Below are 22,130 nucleotides of genomic sequence, written 5' to 3' on the forward strand. Positions count from 1 at the left end.
AATTTGGTTATCTCATCGCTGCATGTAAGCCGAGACAACCAGGTGCGATCGGACTTGGTGGCTTAGTGGGGCTACTCTCCACACACAACCGTTACCATTGACTCGATCTGGAATGGCCAATCTTCCCACCCGTTCTCAAAAAGAGTCCAGACTTCTTGTGGAGGAAACGCATTTTATATGTTTTATATTTGATATTTCGTATCTGCAATCTTTTGGTCACTACACACAGTTTGTCGCCACCTGTGTACTAGTACTACTGAGAATCTCAAATCATGTCCTCAAGAAATCTCTTCTACCTGCGGAAGAATTTCATCTCCATCCTTGACACGGCATTCCATCCATTCACAATTGCTTATTATTATCCGACGGATGCATTATCCGATCATTAACGTCACATTCCACTGGCAGTCATCCCAGTGAGAATTCATGCTCTTGGCCCGGCGACACCAACAATGCAACATCATCTGCAAAAGTTTCACTTTATTCACCACCATCAAATAATTGTCTCTGAAAACACTGGCAACATTGATAAAAGGCCTGTCAAATCGACAGCCGCTCATCATATTATCTGTGGAAAGCATTGAAAATATTAGAATCAGCTGGATTGTTTGGTTCTTACAATGTCAAAGCAGCATTAAATGTTGGTAAAATTCACACAAATCTGTCTCCCTCTTGCCTTCTAAACCCTTGCAGCTTGCAAATCAGCATTAAATGACTTGAAGGTTCTCAGCAAGCCTTTAAATGGTCAGGGCACAGTGTCAGTGTCATGGAGGTCTCCAACAGCTGGTGTAATCGTCCACTAAATGAAGCTGAAAGTGAATATTAAATCCCCATAGATGCCACAACCTTCATCTTGCCACCCCAGTTCCCCTTGAGACGCCATTGTACGACCATTACCAACTACTCTGCTCATCAAGCAGTGACATCTGCTGGCTTTGAAGCCTGAGTAGCTGGAAGAGACCTCCTGTCTTCGGCCTTTCAACACTCCTGTGAATTTGCCTAGTACGGTAAGAGCCACCAGACAGCTTAACTGAGAAGGCGTGTGTTTCACGCTGCATCAAAGTTGTAGTAACTGTCGGGTTCTTAAAGGGTCGCCAACATCAAATCAACCAAGATATCATGAGAACGAACAAATACTGTTTTCATTCTGTGTGTACAAAAATATGCGATAAAATGTAATGCTCATATGCTACCTACCCTTCTACCCTACTCAGCACAAGCAGGTAGCGCATGTAGCTCAGTCTACAGAGGCCTGAAGTGGACAAAAAGCAAATCTCACTAAAGAGCTTTATCCTGTATCTTATCAGTTTGAGAAAGCATATTGATAGAAGGTGTTTCAGGTTCTTTGATATCTAGCGCCTTAAAATATGTGATTTGATTTGATTTTAGTATTTGTTGTACTTTTCAGTACGATAAGTAAAAAAAGTTGTAGTTCGCTAGTAGCCTGGCCCATTATAATTATCGCCTCCGGCACTAAGGCCCTGTCTACACGGAGCCGTACATTTTCTTATCCGATCATTTTCTGTGTCGTTTCCCTAAAGACAGTGCCTTTCTGCAGTCCACATGGATACACTGATACGTTCTCTACTGTCCCTCATTGCTCAAGTAATACGTCACTGCTTCCTTTTTCATTATGTTGATCAGTACGCTCACATATGTCATATGTCCTTCAATGTGCGGTCAAAGTTCTTCGCTCGGAGCAGCAAGCGATGTCCTGGTCGTGTGAAAATTCCCGCCCACTCGTGGTACACGACAATGCCACGTTGTCCCACCAGCAGCTGGTTCTACCAGGCCTGATCCAGGACTGTCTCCGTCTTTCCCGTCTATTCACTCCTCACAGAGGTTCACTCAGTTTAAAGAGTTTGTGGCGGTTATTTCCTGCAGCTGGTTATTACAGTTGATCAGTTGGTCAGCTGAAAGTTCCAGTAAGTTCAATGGATGCTGCAGAACGAGCGCAATGGCGTAGTATGTCCTTGTTGTGAAGTGACTGTTGAAGCCTTCTGAGTAGTGAGAGAGGCGAGGCGGTGACAGAACAGTTTTCAGAAAGTAATGGATGCGCTGTGCACACAGAGACATGTCGCCGGTGTTTTCAAATTCATCCACTTTGGGACCTGGTTTCAAAAAATATCAGATACAGGAAGTAAAAACAACGGGTCCATGTGGACGGACGCCCTATCCAACGCAGAACTTGAGAACTTGTGCAGATACGAGCTTATTAATCTCCGTGGACGGGGCAAAAACTATTAGACCCCGTCCACTGACGCCAAACAATCTAATGCCCTTTGTTCCATTTCAGGGTTTGACAGGTTTTCTGAGGGTGTGGCCGATCTCTATGCAACAGTCTAGGGTTGGGGGAGATACTAGGCCGGGGCCATCAATGCACTTTCACAAGACTGTATAGAATAGTTGGGGCTTTTACTCAGCTGCTGTCGAGTGAGTGCTGATACTTGAATGTGGGGTGAAGAGAGACCAAGTGCAGCGAGAATGCACAGAAGTGGCGCTCATTCACCCGTCTCTGATGGAGGTCTGGAAGACTTCCCTATAGCGTCTCATGCACCCACATGGGCAGACTTACAGATAAATCCATAAGATCTCTCTGCTCTGGCTTTGGTGGCTGCTATTCATACCTTCTAAAAAATCTTTTCTGAGTGTCCATCTTGCTTTGTCTCCTCTCCCTGTCCACCTGTAGACACAGTTCTGCTTCTTGCTCGTCTCCCAGGAGACGTCCTCTTTATTTTCCTGTGTTCCTGACACAATGATAATGTGTGTTCTGGGAATACGACCCCAGAAACTGAGGCATTTTTTGAAAGAGCTAGACGGGACTTGGTATCTCTGGGCTTGTGCTGAAGGTCAGGCAAAAAAAGGGTTCAGTGCAGGTCCTCCACTCCATGTTCCTTCCTTGGATCCTAGTAGACTAATTAAGAAGTATTTTATATCTGTTCTTGAAGCAAAGACAGGGATTACACAGAAGTATACCTCTTGTTTGTCACTTCTTTTTGCCAAGTTCATTGCAATTTTTCCATGATTTCACTTTTTAAAAAAGTGAGTAACCGGAGACATTCTTTTTTTTTAGAAACGTCTCTATAATTAACCTGTGTAATATTGTGACACGCTTGGGAAGAGTGGCTGACTCCAGTACAGAGAACGGAAGGAAGGCGCGAGGAAGAAATTGTGACAACCCTCCAGCCCATGTTGCAAAACTGACATGAAGTCTTTGATGTTGTAATGAAAAGTGATGGCAGTAATGCCCAAGACGACTCAGTCCGATGTGTCCAGGGTGCTGAGCTGCACAAAAACCTGCCCGCCGAGGACAGTCAGAGCCTACAGGCACAAGACTCTCAAAATTAACAAGATTGTGGGTGATTTGTCGTCACAATTGTATTTGGTGGAAGGAGATGGGAAGAGAGGCAGAAATACCACGGCACATTTGGAGTGAAGAAGTCAGGATGTACTAGACTGTAGAAATGTGTAAACATGACTGAAATGAGTCACTAATAACATCAAAGTAAAACTAAACTACACACACTACTTACTGTTGACTGAGTTTGGGACATTTAGTCACTTTTGTTTTTTTTTCTTATTGTTCTCTTTGGATAAGCTAAGCATCACAACTTCTTCTCCATCATTTATCTCACAGCGATTCCCCTTAAGTCTGTAAAAACGGGTCAATAAAACCACAGCAGACTTGGCCAAATTGAAGCTGTATGGCTGAGTCAAAATGTGCTGACCCAAACTGAGTCAGACAAAATCAAACAAGTTGAAATGTTGAGTTGAAATGAGTCCAACGGAACTGAGGTGAGTCACCCACCATTAGTCACTTTGCTCTTAGGTCCTCACACTATGGATCACTGTGGGGTGTTGATGATGGCTACACGGCTTTGCTGACCCCTGTTTATCAGTAAACATGGCCCAGGAACAAATATTCAATTGGTCCCATGGATTTACTCGCCCGCTTGCTGCACAGTCAACTTTAATTAAAAACCAAGCCAGCGCTTGGCCTTCCAGTCATCTTGCTCCAACAAACAAAAGCACTTGTGAAATTCAAGGGAGGAATGTTGAACGCTCGCTCATGAAACACATTTTTTGGGGGGAACGCTCAGCTGTGGATTGCAATCGTGCCAGCGTGTGATGGATGGAGCAGTTGAGGCACAGCTGTAGGAAGGTAATGTCATCAGGGATATTCTTCTGGATGGCTCCAAAATGCCATGAAATACTAATTCTGAAGTGCCGCATGTTGTCTTTAGGGGCATGAATGTGACTCGCTGTGTGTCCTGGAAACATGAAATACCAGACATGGAGTGCTCATCGCTCACAGACCCAGTCAACCAATCAATCGCCAAGGCGATTCAGAAGAAAAACAAGTGGCTCAGTGAGGCACCACGCAACAGGTTCTGCTTCAGCATCCTGTGTCTAATCGTTGGAACATGATCAAAAGTATTTACTTGGCAAAGGCACCATATTTGTGCAATGGTTTTGTCTCCCTCAGACATCGATTATTACTTTTTTTTATGCATCATAGTTTTCTCAACATGTCTTGGCTGACATTAACACACGTGTGTGGTTTTAAACTTTATCAAGAGCGGTGACAAAAAAGGAATATCTCTTTTTTGCTTTGGAACAGACAATAAAGTCATGCGTCTATCTATACTAGTGTTTTCTAAGGACGTAGGGGGAGCATTTTTATGATTCAACTATTATTCTTCTTCCCATTAAAGGGGCCATATGTGGCAAAAGCATGCTTGTTGCCGGTGATGTTTCATCTTGCTCACACTGTAGATCACTTCTAAAACACGGAAGACCAGAATAGGGCCCCTTGACACGTAGTGGTTGTTGTGATGAAAGACAACGCCTCCTCGCATCTGTCTGATCCCTAGATTGCCTCAGTCCCACCGCCACCAAAAAGGATTACTAACCATGTATGACTGACAGGCTTAAGAACAAACCTTAAAATAATTTAATCGCATTTAAACAGTTTGCTCTCCAGTCAACAGGGAACCTTTGTAAGTGCAGGAGTTCCTGGTCCACTGATGTCACTGATGCACTAGACACGTGGCAGCTAGGATGATAACAACAACAACAAACATGGAGAAATCCCTGAACAAAAGCAAACAAAAGCATCTGTTTGCTTTTGTTCAGGAACGTTTTTCACTACACAATGACCACGGTTTCCACTACTCTGAATGGACTTGAAATTCTTATAGAATTGAAATTGTTACAGAAATATTTTCAAGACATTAAAAGAGCTTTCGTTTAAATACGGTGATATAAAAACTTGAATATAGCCACTATTGTGATTTATTGTACTGTTGTCAAACTGATGCAAGGATAATAGTGTTATTTTTCCGACTAGGTTTGTTGACGTTACTTTCAGGGCTGGTCTGTCGATCAAACTTTTATCACAATTACTGCTTGCCACAATTATGAAAGCATGATAATTGTCATGAAATGCTTATTTAGCCTGTCTCCCCGGCTGTTCTCGTTCTTTCCCGATGCCCTGCAAATGCTGCACTGCACCGCCCACCACTGCAGTTGAGATTTGAAGCGGTTATTGCTAACCAAACCGTAAAGGAAAGGGAGTGCAACGTCATCTGCTCTTCTTTAAAGCCAGACCATGTGAACAGACTGGTGTCACTTGCTAGAAACCTGTAACACTTGTCAAATGTAACTGTTGTATTTTGTATTTACACATTGTTTTGATTATTTTATTCAGTGTTCAATGTTGAGCCTAAGTCTCCGCCCCTTGCGGTCGGCCCATGGGACCTAAGATCGGAAAAAAACAAATGGAAGTCTATGAGGAACTTATTTTCCTGTCCACTTTGCCTTGTGCCCTGGATCACACATCAGCTGCATCTCACTTTAAATGATAAATAATCATGAGTTTCAACGACATTTCTTGGTTAATATATAATTTATTTGCTTGTGAAAATACATAATTATTTGAACTACAAATCAAACGTTGCATGAATGAGGTCACAGCAGAACCAGACTGCTCCGGCAGATGCTAAAAGAACTTAACTTCAAAGGTAGAAGCAGCATTAGCTGACATTTTTAGCCTGACCCTGTAGAGCTTGTCCTGACAGTCCAGTGAGAGCCTGCGCCGAGCATTGGAGTTCTACTACTACTACTACTACACATCACACAAAAGTGACTTTTGATGGTGGTGGAAAAGTAGCGCTCTCACTGCATTAGAATGTGTCTTTCAAATTCACATTCTCATATGTGAGATCGATGTCTAGTTTAGGGCCACGGGTCCTCTCGTGTTAGCAGTCGGTTGTTTTTGGAGTTGCCAAAGTCAAGACATAGATGGCGCTACCTGACCCTTCGTGTGCCGATTGATTTGCCTCTCTGGCTTTCTATTGTTTAAATCTAGTTCATGAAATCAGGTTAAAGTTACTGACAGGTCCTACTGCTGTTCTCCTTCCTGCTGAAACATTTGCATTGTTGGTAAACAACATTCAACAAGCAGAAGCAGAAGAACTGAATGCAAATTAATCATCACATTACCTGCCATTGTTACCATGATTACTGCCTGTCATTTAACTCCCCGACAGTACGACGCAAATTATTTTCCGCCGTCTTTGTAAGCTGAGAAAACAGACCGAGAACAAACAAGCAAAGAAGAAAACCGCGCTGAACGGTGAGACATGCCAGTCATAATGATGCGTGTTTTCATATCTTTTCTCCACAGTGTTGCTCATCACTGTTTGAACTTCTGTTTCCAGCTGTTTGTTTTGACATTTTCCCTTTGTGAAGGCCCCCTCCTCCACGTAATTACTCTGGATTCTTTATGAATATGATCCAATATGCTCCAGAGACGGACCTGTTGGCGCTGCTGTTTGATGTTGAACGGGCTTCACTGGAGGTTTGATGAACGCCGGGTCTCTGGCGGAGAGAATCCAGCAGCCATTTCGCCTTATTTTTCACTTTCCTCTCTCCGTCCCTCTTCTATTTGATTAATGGTTCCATGTCTCTGGTGGCTGTGGTAATAAAGTCAAATGAGGTCTCGGATGGCTGAGGCATTGTGGACTCAGCAGTGGGTAATTGAGGAGGTGGATGTCTCAGGTGGGGCTTTGTGTGTCTGCTTCGGTGGCGATGAAATAATGCTTCACTCTCCTCTTGGCAGAGTTAGTGAGGTCAGTAATTGTGTTTGAGAGGCTTGGTTTCAGAGCATATTGGTGGTTGTCACAGAGACAGTGGCTGGGATGAAATCATGTTTGGTCCCTGAGCTTTGTTTGTTGCCTGAATAATACCGCTTCAGTGGAAATATAATTAAAATGCATAATCCTCTATCACAGTGGTTCTTCACTGGCTTGGCTTTAGGGCCTCTGTCTCCCTGTACACTGGATACAAGGATTCTGCCCTATTGGAAATGCCACTTACGTGAATCTAGCGTTCCAACAGAGACCTTAAGCTCAATTTATTGAAATATATCTACAGAAAAAGTAAGAAGTTTAAATTGAATTAGATTGAAATGACATAAATTAATTTTCCTTACACTATATAATAGATTTTACTCAAAATATATATATTGAAAGTGTTCCCCTAAAAATAAGTAGTGCGTTTCATGTGAGCCATTTTATGTAACTTGTACTTATACACATGTACTTTACAGTACTGTTTGCTTTACAGTGTTTCTTACTTTTCAAGCACAGTCAATAGTTTCTATGGATTTGAGTACCAACTTTTTTTTTTCAATTTATTTATTGGGTATTTATTGTGTCTTAGGATTCGCCCTCCCCTGCAAAAAAAAAATTATATAAATTACACTTGCCACATGCCAGCCGAAGTATGAAAATATTTCGCAATGAACACACAAACTTTTCACTTTTCAGTGCTTAGCATTCTAAGTGTTTACAACAATGTACGTAAATTTTTTTAAATTATTATTTACAACACAAGAATCGGATTTGTGGCCATCTTTCTCAACCCGTACCGGTCACATACCAACTAGTTGACTCATTTAGTATTCCATAGTTGCTGACTCAAAATAGTAAAGGTGCAATGAAGGTGTAACATGGTTTATCAAGACGACATGCGAAGTCTTCCTTTTTTACTGCTCTCTAATAGTGTGTGACCCAGCGTGGGCAGAACACACAGTTTGATGTGTTCTGGCGGCATGCAATGCAAATTAATGTATTAAGCCCAGGCATTCTGACTACTGAAATCTGACAGTCATTTTTCTGGAGTGTGTTTGACATGCCTCATATGTAGGTCAAGTTTGTACGTGTAATTATGGCTGGAGTGAGAAGTACACGACACAGAGAGTACATTTACACATCACATTACACATTGACTGTCCTGGATTGAGAATTTCATTTGGTGGAATATTTTACTGTTGCGTCTCTCCAAACTCACTGTGATGAAATATGAGAAACAGCAGAGCTTTTGGTTTAGCCGCACGGAAAGACGAAGATAAAGGCAAAAATCAAGATTTAGCTCTGACTCCACACACTGAGAAACTCTGATTCCCAGCAAAATTTCCCAAATTGTGTTGCCAAAATTAAGAAGATTTTCAGAAGTTGCAGCAATATGTTGCAGGTTCTTCACAAAGTTAACATTTAAAACTGCACTTTATCGAATAGTTTTATAGTTGTTTTTCCCAATATTACTGTTAAAAGTGGGGAATACATTTTACATTTTCCTCTAATAATCAAACAAAGTTTCCCGGTTTGAAAATGTATCCAGTGAGCTCAGATCGACAACTCATTGTTATAATGGAAGATGGATGTGACAGTGTGTTTTAAAAGATTAAAATATCCTCCTCATTTTGAAAGTTTATTAAAAGAGACATCTATTTCTTTCTGTTTATCTGTAATTTAGCCTCCCAAAAAGCACAAAGCTGCATGTGGCGTGTTTGGCTTGTGAAATCTAAATAATATGGGGGAAAGTCATTTTCTGCCCGTAAAACCGCTGGTGCCACTATCATGAATAAAAGCAGGAACATTAACTTTATGTCTGCGCCCACTGAACCCAGCCCCCTCAATATGAAAGGGCTTCATGAGCCTCTGCGCCTCACACCAGCCACATTAATTTTCACACACAGACACGATTGTTAGTTGCAGATTTATGCTGCATGAATGTAATTCCTCTGGATATTGAACTTTTCTCAGTAATCAAATTGTGCTTTCCACCATGAGACGGAGGTATTGGCGGGATGTTTCGCAGCAAGTGTTGGTAATAACTCTCTCTTCCTCCTTTTGAATTTATGGCCCTTTATTTGTGGCTGCCATATTTGCCTTGGAAAATGTGGCTCGGGTCTGGACAAAGGATGCTGGAGATGCAGATCCCAGGAAATAGGAAATAAGGAGCCGCGCCAGTAAGCTTCACTCAAAACAAGTGAGCGGCTGTGAGGATTCTCAGCGCCTGATAAACATCATCATCATCTAAACATCATCTAAAAGAGTCCCATTCTCTTGACCGAACATGTCACTGCTCTGTGACCTGCTACTGTCACTGTTCTGCATTCTGGATTTGTCAGCACAGTTAATAATGAATGCACCGCTCATTCAGTAGCTCACCCAGACACTAAATATATTATAGTTTAGTTAAGTAGCAGGCGGAATGTGCGGCTCGGTGTTAAGGTTACATCAAAGTGAATCTCTCCTGGTGATGCAAAACCGTGCTGAAAGGGAAATCCAGTCTTCTGATACAGGCTGCAGTACTGATCACATAGGTTCATTGTAATGGGGTCACCGTTGGTCGTCCACTGGAACAGCACCTCAACTCCAGAGTTCTAATAAGAACAAGATGTTCACAGCGCGATAATTAGCTGTCAGAAAGCCTCTGCAAGAACCCAGCTGCAGGTGATGACAGCTCACTGTATTCAATTTGTTTTATTATTAGATGAAAGTGAAACGATGTTTTTTTTATTATATATTCTTTTGTAATCAAGAGGAACCCTGTGGTCTAATATCCGGCGATGCCACCCACAGTTGCAAAAGCAATAATGATATGAATAATGCAAACTGCCCAACATTACAGTGGATACAGTGGATGACTTCATATGGCTGATATACATTAACTCTACAGTGAAGAGTGTCTCTGAGATGCTTTAGTGAAAGATTAAACCAAAAGTTGGCCCCAAGATGTCGAAGATGCTCTTGCATCATTAGATTGAATTCAGACTGTTTACTTGTGTCCTCTTCAGTGTTGACTTCCCGAAGCAAGGATAGTTCTTGTACTTTATGCACCAAGATGCTTGAGTTTTATTTTTCACACATCACTTCACCCTTCCCCTCCACAAAAAAAAACCCCCAAATACATTCACTCTTCTTTCTATGTACAGTGATACCTTGGTTTTCGAACGTCCTGGAATTCGAACAAATCGGAGTTCGAACAAAAATTTCGAGATTTTTTTTGCTTCGGATTTCGAATGAAAATCCAGAACTCCCCAGAAAAAAGCCGGAAGAAACATGCGCGGACCAATCAGCTGACCCACGACGCGCTTTGTTATTGTGTATAACGCAGCCTCTGTATGCAAACGTGTCCCGTTAGCTACATTTACTGACTGTTTTTTCTACATTTTGAGGTGTAAAACCTTTCCTGTCTCCACACTGGACCGTGGTAGAGTGTCACAGGGGAGGTGCTCGCTCTCCACACCTCCACTCCAGGGTTTGATGTCCTGTTGTGGGCTGGAGCTGGGACAGGGATGAGGCGAGTCTGGGACAGAGCGTGACTTGGTTTATGACTTTGTCACAGCCAAACTGCACAGAAGCGCACATTCAGAGCTGGACACGCACCGGGCACCTCTTCACTTCTGGAGAGACCTCACTCACTCGGCAACCCCTCCCACATGCAGCGGCCACACACATAGAGGAACAGCCACCTGCAGCAGACACTCTACATTCACTCCTACAAAAGACTATTTTAAGGCTTGGAACGCATTCTTTCTTTTCATTGTAATGGGAAAAAAATGATTTAGATTTCGAACAAATCGCTTCTCGAACGGCCGTCTGGAACGGATTGTGGTCGAGAACCGAGGTACCACTGTACTTCTTGTTACTAAAACCGTTATATATTATAAACACAAACATATCCAGGTGACCTACCTTGTCTTTTTATTTGCTTCTATTAGCCCACGTTACACAATTCAAACACATGCAGCAGTGGAATGTTTGTGTTTATAGTAACACGAATGAGTGGTTGGGTAATCTGAAGTGTAGTGTCATTGTGCGCTATACGGATCCCCGTATGTCTCCCCCTCAATCGACACAGAGGCGACCTGTCCCCTGAAGCCTTGCAGCGCTTGGGGCGCCCCCTCCCCGTTCTCCAGTTCTGCTGTCACCTGTTAGAGTGACAGTAATGTGTTTCACTTGCACTTGTATAATGCAATAATGCGCCTGACCAGCTGGTGCGTGCGGTGCAGTGCAGATTAAAAACAACATGCCAACGCATATAAATATATTGACTCAAAAGTTACAATAAAATTTAATTAAAACACATTGTCTACAAAGGCAAATTTTAGTTATTATATCTCTAGGAAGGACACGTGGAGAAAATAAAAATGCAGACAACAACTTTGGTCTCGAGAGGTTAAGGAAAGCTGGGAGGGCAGATACGTGTTTGCACCTTAAAGACAAACCTTCATATCCGCTTTTATTGTATCCATGAACTTCCTCTTCTCCTTTAGATGCTTATCTGTAACCTTGTCTGTCTTAACATGTCCACTGTCTCTTCTCTGCTCGTGTCCAAACTATTTGGCTTTCCTACTTCCATCTCTGAAGGAGCTGCCAAACTCACCTTCATAGTCACTCACAACGACTACATCAGTAACTCATCTGTCTGGCTTAAATCGTAACTTAAAGTGTAGACTATCCACAAACTACACAACCACATCACATTTCAATTCCATTATTTACAAAGTTACACCCAGAAAATTGATAGAATTGATGAAAGTTAGTTTTACTGAGAAGAAAATTGATGGTGCACTAACATTTTAAACACAGAGATCAGAGATTCATACGTACTTTCTTTCAGGAAAACACCTTGTTGCCAAGAATCAAAAGACAAATACAAGTGGGATTCCCTCTAGTTTCACTGTTCACTAACTGTTTAGTGCATCAAAACCATATTCCATCTGGGCCCCAACTTTGGAACCTTCTGTGTGATTGAGTTTGGCACCATTACAGTCGAGGGTTGTTTGAGTCTTCGAACATAATGAGGTGCTGCTAAATTACCTGTGTCCCACATGTGTGGGTCTGTTGATACAACAAACTGATGAAGTTCCAACACGAGAGCTGTGCTCAGATGCTCTGCAGTTAGGTAGTTTAGTGCAGTGAAGTAAGGACCTTCACCTCCCATTTGGGAGGCCATTGTATGTTGTGAAAAGATATTAAAAACACAGACTCCAGCCAGAAAATATACTTAACAAATGCTCATTTTCAGCTGGTCTCAGACAAGGAGAAGAAATAAGGCATTTTCACTCTTCTAAAATTCTTCCTCCAGAAAGATAACACCTCTTCTTCCTCAACTTTCTTCAACCTTTTGTCCTCCTGACTCAGATCAAACCTCTCATTTTCTCCAGGAGAGTCGTATCCTAAGCTGAGCGGCCTGTGAATCAATCCTGTCTATTTTGAAGATCTCGCCGGTAAAGTGCTCCTCTGGAAGTCCTCCAGCGCTGTCTGATTACGTACAGTAGTGCTTGTTGCTCTTTCGTGAAGCTTCTCTTTGATTCGCCCGTGGTCTTGAATAAATTATGAAATAACCTTGAATCATCTCAAACGCACCTATTGTATTGTATATATTTTGGGGCTTTTATCACCCTGTTGGTGGTGACCTTGGAACTAGGATTGGACAAGGCCAGATTGAAAGGGGCCCCATTATGCTTTAGCTTGTGTTAAGAGTGTTAAAGCTACAGACTTTCATCATGAGACCAGAACTGAAAACATTCATGGAACCCTACATAGACCAGGAGTGACATATGTTACGGTGGTTGGCAGTCTGATCCGTCTACCTTGGCATATCCTGATGCCATGGGCAGTGTGTCACGTCAAAGAAAAGATGGAGGGTTTGGGATTGGTAAGGCATAAGATATCACTGTTTTCGTTCAATGCTTAATGTGTCGGTTTGAAGCCCCTCCATCGGCTGTGCGTTTCAGTGAGCAGGAGAGCAGCGCACGGGCTCATGAATAGCAACTGACATCCATTGTAATTCAGTGCAGAGAGCCACCAGATGTCTCCACAGATGAAGACGCTGAGGTTTTCATTTTCACTGGGAGTGACTAAGAAAGGATAAGATCAGAAATAAGTATGTCATGCGGAGATGTTTGGAGTTGATTTGATGATGGAGGAAGAAATAGTGGAGATTTTAAAAGAATGTAGATGAGGGAGGAGTCAGAAAAGGTTTTTGTGGAGAAGCGATCGTCCTCTTTCCAGGTTAAGGTGGACGAGAGTGACACTGCTGACTGTACTGCTGAAGGAAGAAGAATAAAAACCTGAAAGATGTGATTCTCTTGTTTCATCTGTCAGTTTAGATTTTAAGATTCAGTCGCTGCATTTGTTCGCAGTGAGCTCCCCAGACAAAGTGGATCACTTGTTTATTTCCAGCAGTTTTTGATGTTTTTTTTCCGAGATCCCAGTCATTACGCTCAAATTTCCCCTCCCACCCGTGTAGGCGTGTTTATGTGAGCAAGCCCTTAAACGCTCGCTGTCAATTCTTTGTTCAAGTCGGTGGTTCAAACGCTCTCCTGTGGCTCTTTGAACCATTATTCAGTTGCACAGAAAGACTTTGTTATGCATGTGAATTTGCTTTGACATGTTGCAGCTTCTTATAAAAGCGACCTCCAAATGTATGCTGTCTTTTTGACCCTCAAGTGTATTCAAAAATGTCAGCCACATTTTAATATGCTTCTAAAATGTGCAAACAAATGGGATGATACATCAGAACCAAGGGGTTGAGTGCTATAACAGACATAAACGTGAGATCTGGGTTGGACTCAAATGGACTATCATCATCTATCTCAGTCCGTCTAGTGCATCATTCGAGACCCCCAGGATTTCTGTGCGGCCTCTGCCAGCTATGACGAAGAGATCCTGAGAAGTAGCAAAGCCACGGGAGGAAATGAAGCTCACCATCTGCTTCTGGGTCTCCCCTCTGGTCTGTGTCCACGTGCCTGTTAAAGCTCTGACAGGAGCAGCCCAAAAGTCGGTAATACTTGAAAGATGCTGGAACCCTCTCAACTGTGCGGAGAGTTAGTGGAGTATTTCTGTCTTCTGAGTCCTTCATCCGGTCCTTTTGGTCGTGACCCAAATTTCATGGCCATCGGGAAGCAAACTCATCTGAAATAGTGAGCTACGTGGTCCAGCTCAGCACTTTCTAATCCACTGTAGCGCAAACCGGCTCTGACTCTTGATCCATCTCGTGTCTGTTATCCCTCCATCTGCCATATAAGATGCAGAGATGTTCTCACTTCGGATAAAGATGGCAGGTTATTAAGGGACTAAGAAGTCACCGAATGAATGGATTTCAATGATGTGAAAACGAATAATAGGAAACATTTTGTATTCCCATCAGGATCCATAAATGGGTTTAAGAATTTGTCACTCTATTTCAATGGTCAGCTGCATCACTCTTGCTAGCATAAACAGTATATAGAGCAGAACAATGATGTCCTAAATCTGTGCTCTCTGTTTGCTTTTCTAGCAATCTGTGTTTACAGTAGGAACTTTCTTTCCACTCTCAAGACCCAAAAGTGGAAAGAAATCAAATGGAAATATGGTGATTTATTTACAAAATCTGAGGAACTGCAACCAAGATCATTCAATATTCCTGTGAACAACATTTGGAGAAGCCCCAAATAATAGATGTCAGGGTTCTCACCAGGATTTATTCTCAGCACAGGGGGTGTGACGCTGATGAGAACCATGGATGTTGACCCACTCTAAACAGCTTCAACAGAAACATAAGCAAGCAGGCTGGTTTAGGAGAATTATTAAAAAAACAGAGACCAAAATATGGTTAAAATGGAAATAGGGGTTCCGGGCAAACCAAACATCAGACAGCATGGAGAGGACAGCAGGCGATCGGAAGAGATAGTGCAGCTGTGTTGAAAGTCTGACTTCGCCTCTGTGAAGTTGAGAGCAAAAACACTCGCAAAAAGGACGTCAGACCTTTAAAAGGAAAGTGCAGCAGCAGAGTATGACAATAACTCAGGAGAAGGGGAACAGACTCTGGCTTAAAGTAAAGAATGAACAAACTTTTCTGACAACTCACAATCCAAAGTCCTGACGCACGGAGAGAGTCCAAACAGAGTCCGGCACCAGCACCTGAAAGGAGTTGCAGAAATAGAACTAAACCATATGTGCATGCCAAACCAGGTAAAAGTCACATTGTATTCATGAAAAGCAGTCGGTGGTACTAGGAGAAAAACAACAAAAACCAAGGCGAAGAAAAAGAGCACAGGAGGAAAATAAACCTTAAAAATTAGAGGACATACAGCTTGTGTTTTTTCTCGTGTTGAGCTTTGAGCAGAGGGTGATGGGGTGCCAAGTGTCTAAATGTGTTAGATCTTAGGCGATAAAAAACCAAAAAAAAAAACACTTGTGAGTCAGTCAAGCATGAGGCCGAGATAGTTTCCTTACCTGGAGATTGATGGGAGTCTTTTTATATGGATCAAAGGGCCGAGACACACACATACACACACTCCTCCACAAAAGGGGAAGCACTTATCCTCACAGCTGGAAAACACTTTCTCTGATATTTTGACCTTACACGTCAGTGCTGCTTCACTTCACCGGAATAGACTTGAAACCTTTGCTCCAGCAAACATGTAAAATATTTTTCAGCTGACACCCAACTTTTAATTAATATTCAAGTCAAAAGATCCCATTCTTTGATTCTCCCTCAATACTCGGATATTTTTGATCTTGCATGTGAAGTCGACGACCACTGCCTACAGTGCAGGCCAGTGACATCAGCACTCCATTTTCAGTCCACTGAAAATGATGTAAAGGTGAAGTGTTTTGCTCCTCAGTATTAACCGCGTCAGCCGCCTGAGGAGCAGGTTCATCAAAGCCACCACGACTTGCTCAGGTGTGATCTCTCACATGTCGAGTCTCTGATCAGACACAAGGGCGGGCAGACGACTGTTTAATCTGAAGTGCTCTCTGTCATCTGGAGGGTGGAACCAACTCTTTCGTGTGGTGTTTTGCTGCAGTGTTTCTTAGAAAAATCTTTGCCTTTGCAGTTGTGACGTCGAATACTGAAGCTGCCTTTAACTTAGGTGGGTTGTTGATAAACACTAGTCTGACTAGAGGAAGTGGACTCGGCCCACCTCACTAGGGAGCAATGTTCCCTCTCATCTTTCATGCGTCTGAGCAAACGCACAGCTGCACCACTGTGAGCAATCTGTGAGCAATCTGTCGTTGTCGGCTGTGGTGACTGCTGTAATAGTTTATAATAGTGTTTTAAAAATATTCTGGAAAATTATTTACAATTTGAATAGTTCACATTGAGGACTGGAACGTATGAAAAGTAAAAGAGGTAGAAATACAAATACGTACTTTCAACTGTCTGTTGAATTGTATAGATCTTTTTCTTTACATATTTGTTCAACCGAATCATAATGTAATTAAGAGAAATCAACTTTTATACATCAGCCAGCTCCAATAGTTCACTTCAAATAGCTCTTCTAGTTTCTGTTCCTTCCATTGTGTATGTAGCGATGTCACTCGGTGGACGGTGATCTCAAGCTCCACTGGTAAAACTGCCGGCCGGGAAGGATACACACGGTCGAACAGCACAGTGAGCGCTTACATTTTATTGGTTTAATGTCACAAGGCTTTATGTCTGGGAATTTCGGTAATTTCCATTCAATTCCGGAATGATTTTGGTTGCGCAGAGTAGATATTTTTGCGCACTGAGAACGTATCGGCAGTGCGCAACTGTGCACGCGCGCAGCTTCGACGGAACCTTGCTAGGGAGCTCCCGGGAGACTCGCTGACAAGAGGAGCAGTGGTTCTACTCCATGCCTTGGACTTACGAAATTAATTCAATAGTCAGATTATTCCCACAAGGTGTCACACGATGACCTCTTTGTTCGACCAACAGAATCTAACTGCTGCGTATCTCTGGTGAGTCGTAAATCAGGGAGTTCATCTAACACAGTGCTCGAAAACTTTAAGAATAATTAGTTACATCTTTCTTCTTTGACACTAAGCTGATGAATGAGCCAATTAGCCGGTATAATTCTCAGCACAGCCCAGATCCAGTGGATGAAAGCAGCGGATGCTTTGCACGTCTGGGAGAGTGGCTTTGTCACATTGTGCTTTCACTCCTGATTAGTAGCTGAAGAACTTTAAGAGTCTGATGCCATGTAACACTGACCATCTGTAATGGGATTTTTACACAAAGAAAAACTTGGCAGAGTGAGTGTTCAGGAGTGAGAGAAGGACGGCGACAGTAGGAGTTGTACGGTCTTCACTTATGTGTCGCCTTGAGGTTAAAACCAGAGCTAAGCCAAAAGGCAAAGGTCAGTCTATATTAATGCTTTCACCTGTGGTCACAAGCTTTTGGTAGTGACCGTACGAACAAGTACAAGGTGTCAGAATTAGTTATCTCGGCACTGTGCTTGAATTCTCGGAGGTGAGGGAAAGAAGTTCTGCCGTCCATCAGAGACTCAAACAAGAACTTCTCTTGTTTGGTTACACAACGAAAAAGCTTGGGGAATTTGATCTTTTCGATCCCTGTGTCGGGTATCGGTCTGATACCGGGCTAGAGTACTTGTATTTGTACTCATAGATTGGCCACCGATACCACAAAAATACTTTACGGCGGATTTTTGCCATTTGTACTGCAATAAAACGTGGGCATAACCGATGTACAAGAAAAACATATTGAGGTACTGGTAACTATATGTATAATGGCGTAAGTACCCAGTATTGGTATCAGTGAATACTCAAATGCAAAGTACTGGTGCACTACTCGTTTTGGAAAAAATGGTATCTTGTCTGTCTCATGTATCCATTATCATCTGTTTATGTACTATTTACGTACACATCCCTTATATTTTATGCATGATTTGTCTCCTGTTGTTATTGATAGCTTGTGACTACACTGTTTTGTTTTCATGTATGCCGATGCTTTATGGACGTCTTTGATGTTTGTTGTGTATCTTTTATGTCTTGGGTATTTTTTGTGTCTTTGCTGTCAATGGCTGCTGTGACTCATTGAATTTCCCCACTGTGGGACTAATAAAGTAAATAAATATAATAATATAATATAATATAAATAAATATCGAATGTAATCTGATCTCATAACTTTTGAACGTATTGTGAAATACACTTTTTAAAAAATATTTTTATGAATTATTGAAAAAAAATCCTCTAATTGTTTCAATATCTGGGGAATGTTCTCCCTCCTTTTGCTCGATGGATTTGGTTATGAATAATAACAGGGTGGACTGCTTATTTAGAGGGCCCAATATTGAAGTCAGTTTGTGGCCAAAAACTTGGTTTAAAAAAAAAAAAAAAAGAACACTGTCACACACAGGATTGAAACTATATTCCTGAGGACTGGTTTAACATGTCCTTGCTAATTTCCAGTTTCACGTCGGCATCTATGTACACTGCAGCCACTTAAACCACCTTTCACCTTCAACCCTGGCTGAACGCTTTTCTCTCCTCGGCGTCTATAGATGGCTGTTACTTAATTAAAATTTGTGTACAATCGATGTGGACAGACAAGAAAACAGCGCTGCGTCGTCATGAATTTGTTCCGGCTTAATTAAAACAGCGAAACCGTTTACTTAATACAGAACAAGAGTCATTTGCATTTAGAGTCACAGTCAAACAAGGTGCTTGATCAGTCGTTCCCTTCCTGCACGGCCTTTTTAAGTTGAACATCCATTTTGTGCGGGACACAGTTCAGCCGATGAGTTTGGTCAACATGGTTACTGTTAAAAAAGTTGGTAAAAACGGGACATGAAGGCAAACAACGCCAGCTTCATGCACTTCAATCTCCAAAAATCTTCCACTGGTCGTATGGAGCAGACCCAACCTGTGCCCTCTCACCAAATCCAGTGATGCTCTAAAACGCCCCCAACTGGCTGTAAGGTGGGCCTCATGCGACGGTAACACTATGGTCAAAGCGCAGTCGCAGGTTCCGATTTTCAATTCTAATTTCCTGTGTCAAGGAGTTATGTTTTCAACGAAATAACTTGAAAAGTTAAGGACAGATTTGGACAACATTTTGAGAAAATATCCGAACTGGGACAAGGACAAAATGATTACATTTTAGGAGTGATCCACATCACCATGCAGATCCAGAAATTTTTCTTTTATATGCTGCGTGTATGTGACTCAGTGTACATGCAGTATGTATGCGTTTTACTCCTTGGCAATGCTAGTGTCAGCGTGCGTTGAAATAGCTCCCTGGAGGATCCCGGGTCCCGGCAGTCACATGGGAGCACCTTTCGCTGGTTTCATTGTCACATGTTATAGGTAATAGGTTCCACAATGTTGGTTTGTCTAGTATATAGTTAATAGTTAATAGTTAGTAGTTAATAGTTAATAGTATAAATAATAATATATAATAAACAGTAATTTCCCCACCCAAAAACAGCAAAAGATGATTCAATTTTGGGAGTGATTCTGATCACTATCTGGATCCAGATGGGCGAATGCTTTGCAGTGTTTCCACCTCAGCTTAAATGAGAGCTGCCACGCTTTCAGAAAAATGATCTCTTTTTGATGATGAGATTTCACGTGACTATTTAAACAAAGCAGAAACATCAAAAACTGGCTGATAACAAAACACATCATGGAGGAATATTTTCGTTCTGCCCACAGAAAAATCCCGAAAGAGACAGAGAAGCCCGTTGCTCAGGGAACTCAAGTCACACATTCTGGCCGGACATGTGAAGAGACGGACCGCTGCAGATTGGAGAGAGATTTACTTCGCATAATTAAAAACTTTATTTCAAAACTACTTTACCCTCTGATTCATTGTTTCTCCATTACTTCTTTATTGTCAGCGTCCTGCAGCCGGTGCTGCTCCTGGTGGAAACCCTGCTTTGTCATTGGTGCGTTGTGTTTGGGGTGGACTGAAATGGCTTGGTGGTGGTTTTCTCTGAGTGCTATTTCTCCTATGTTCTGACTGTGTTTTAAACACATAATTCCTCTTGGTTTGCATGTAAATAGCCAAACTTTAGGAACTTTGCAAAAACTGCATTGCAGAGTTTCATGGGAAACTTCAAAAATATCGGCAAATAACAAGTGTCTTCTTGTTACACCGAATGTTAAGTCACGTCCGCTTTGAACTATTTTACCACTCTGGCCTCAATTTCCTTGAGAGATGAGCAAATGTATCCCCAAATGCAACCTTTGAAAGTTGTTTCTAACCTTTACAAGCAAACCCCGATATCATCCTCAAGACCGGGTGTTTGGTACCAGACTGCAAAGTTGAGGTTTCGATTTCCCATAGGCAGTGCAGTATCCTCCTGTCCTTGAGAAACTGACTTGCTGCTTGGGCCATGGTGTTTCACTTGACTTCCTTTATGGCAGAAATCGTATATTTGAGGGAAATGCAAGATCATTTAGTTAAACTATTATAGTCTATCACACAGTGATTAAACTCGGCTCACATTATATGAAATCAAAAGGAAGTAAACGTTTGGACCTAAACATCATTAGATATCTACTGTAATAATTAGGTCCAAATGATCATGATGATCAACAACAATTCCAGTTGGACTCATTTGTGTGTTTATTTTCTGTTTTTGCTCTCATTTCTCCGTAGTGGCATCCCAGGGAAGAAATGTGGGACCATCATTCTGACTGCGGAGGAGCTGAGCAATTGTCGGGTGAGTACTAAACCTCTCGTCGCTCATTTGGACTCTAACACACAACCATCTGTTGCTGTCGGAGATTTAGCACATAAATGGTTTGATGGAGGTTTGGAGCAGCAAAATGGCGTGAAGACATATTTGAGGTGGATTTTAATAGCCTTATTAAACACATTTTGTGTTAAAATCCCACAACATTTTTGTTGAATCTGTTTTGCAGAGAACATTTGGTGAATTGACAAGTGTTCAGAGCAAACCAGAAACAATTGTGGATATTGCAACATTACAAGTATCATTGTTGTGTTTAGAGCTCAGCGATCAGGATCATCACAAAGCAAAGGTTTGAATATAGCAACTGGACCAGATGGTTTTTTTTCCAATAGTAGTCAAATCTCACATTCTCAAAATCATAATTTGAACGTGAATAATTTCTGACTTATATCAAATTAGTTGCTGCAATTCATTTACTAAATGCCAGATGTGCTGTATCCACAATCCTCTTTCTTTCAAGATCAGGTGAAAGCAGCATAAATGAAACGCTTTGTTCATGAAAACAAGGCGTTGTCTGCTGCATTTCAACACGCATCTTTGCAGAATGCTTTGTGCTGTCACATTCTTGACTGAGACTCGAGGAGTGCTGTCACTGTTTATGTGTCCAGATGTTCTCCTCCTCCCTCAGTAGCTCCTATGTTGGTCCTCATTCTTATCATGGCATCACTCTCAGTCATACTCTGCGAGTGAGAATATTCCTCTTCAGATTCCTAATCCAATTCGCTCCATTGCTCTCTGCCGACTACGTCACACAGCCTCCCTCATCTTCTCGATTGGTGGAGTTTTCAGAGTGTGTATACTCCAAAACTGCAACAGAAACAGGCCCTAACTGTTGTTCAGATGGAAGTTAGAGGTGACCACCATCTGCACCATCATTTGCAGCTGGGATTCTTTAAATGCCACGATGCTGCCCGCCACAATTTTGCGACCAATTACATACTAAGCAAAATGAATCAGTGAAACTCTGCATTATGCTGAGGCTCCATATTTGTTATATTTTACAGTAAAACAAAAACATGGAGAAGCATGGAGGCGCCTTTTAAACACAAGGTAGTCACAGAAAATATGCTCTTGGTCTCCTGCTCTTACCTTCATCATTCAGTTTATGTGTTCTAAAGAGTCCTAGCTTCTTCATTTCTGACACCCTGAGGGCTCCAATGTTTCATCCTCTAGTACGAAATTGAGTTCAGGCTTGATTGGAGTTTGATATACTTGGTGTTGCAGGTAGTTTCTCATATCCATTCACAGATATTGGTGGACTTTCACTGACGTTAACAACATATATTTTTCCACGGTTTG

At 42.0% G+C, this 22,130-nt stretch overlaps 1 protein-coding gene across 2 annotated transcripts in view; it reads left to right on the forward strand.

Annotated features, from left to right (window-relative positions):
- Positions 1-22,130, forward strand: part of cpne5b (copine Vb) — a 95,328-nt gene that overhangs the window by 41,074 nt on the left and 32,124 nt on the right. For both annotated transcript variants that reach the window (XM_053867946.1, XM_053867948.1), the window contains one exon: positions 20,735-20,798. In XM_053867946.1, the coding sequence (XP_053723921.1) occupies positions 20,735-20,798 (64 nt within the window). The remainder of the gene's footprint in view (positions 1-20,734; positions 20,799-22,130) is intronic.

The sequence above is a fragment of the Synchiropus splendidus genome, chromosome 6 (assembly GCF_027744825.2).
Source record: "Synchiropus splendidus isolate RoL2022-P1 chromosome 6, RoL_Sspl_1.0, whole genome shotgun sequence".
Taxonomy (NCBI): domain Eukaryota; kingdom Metazoa; phylum Chordata; class Actinopteri; order Syngnathiformes; family Callionymidae; genus Synchiropus; species Synchiropus splendidus.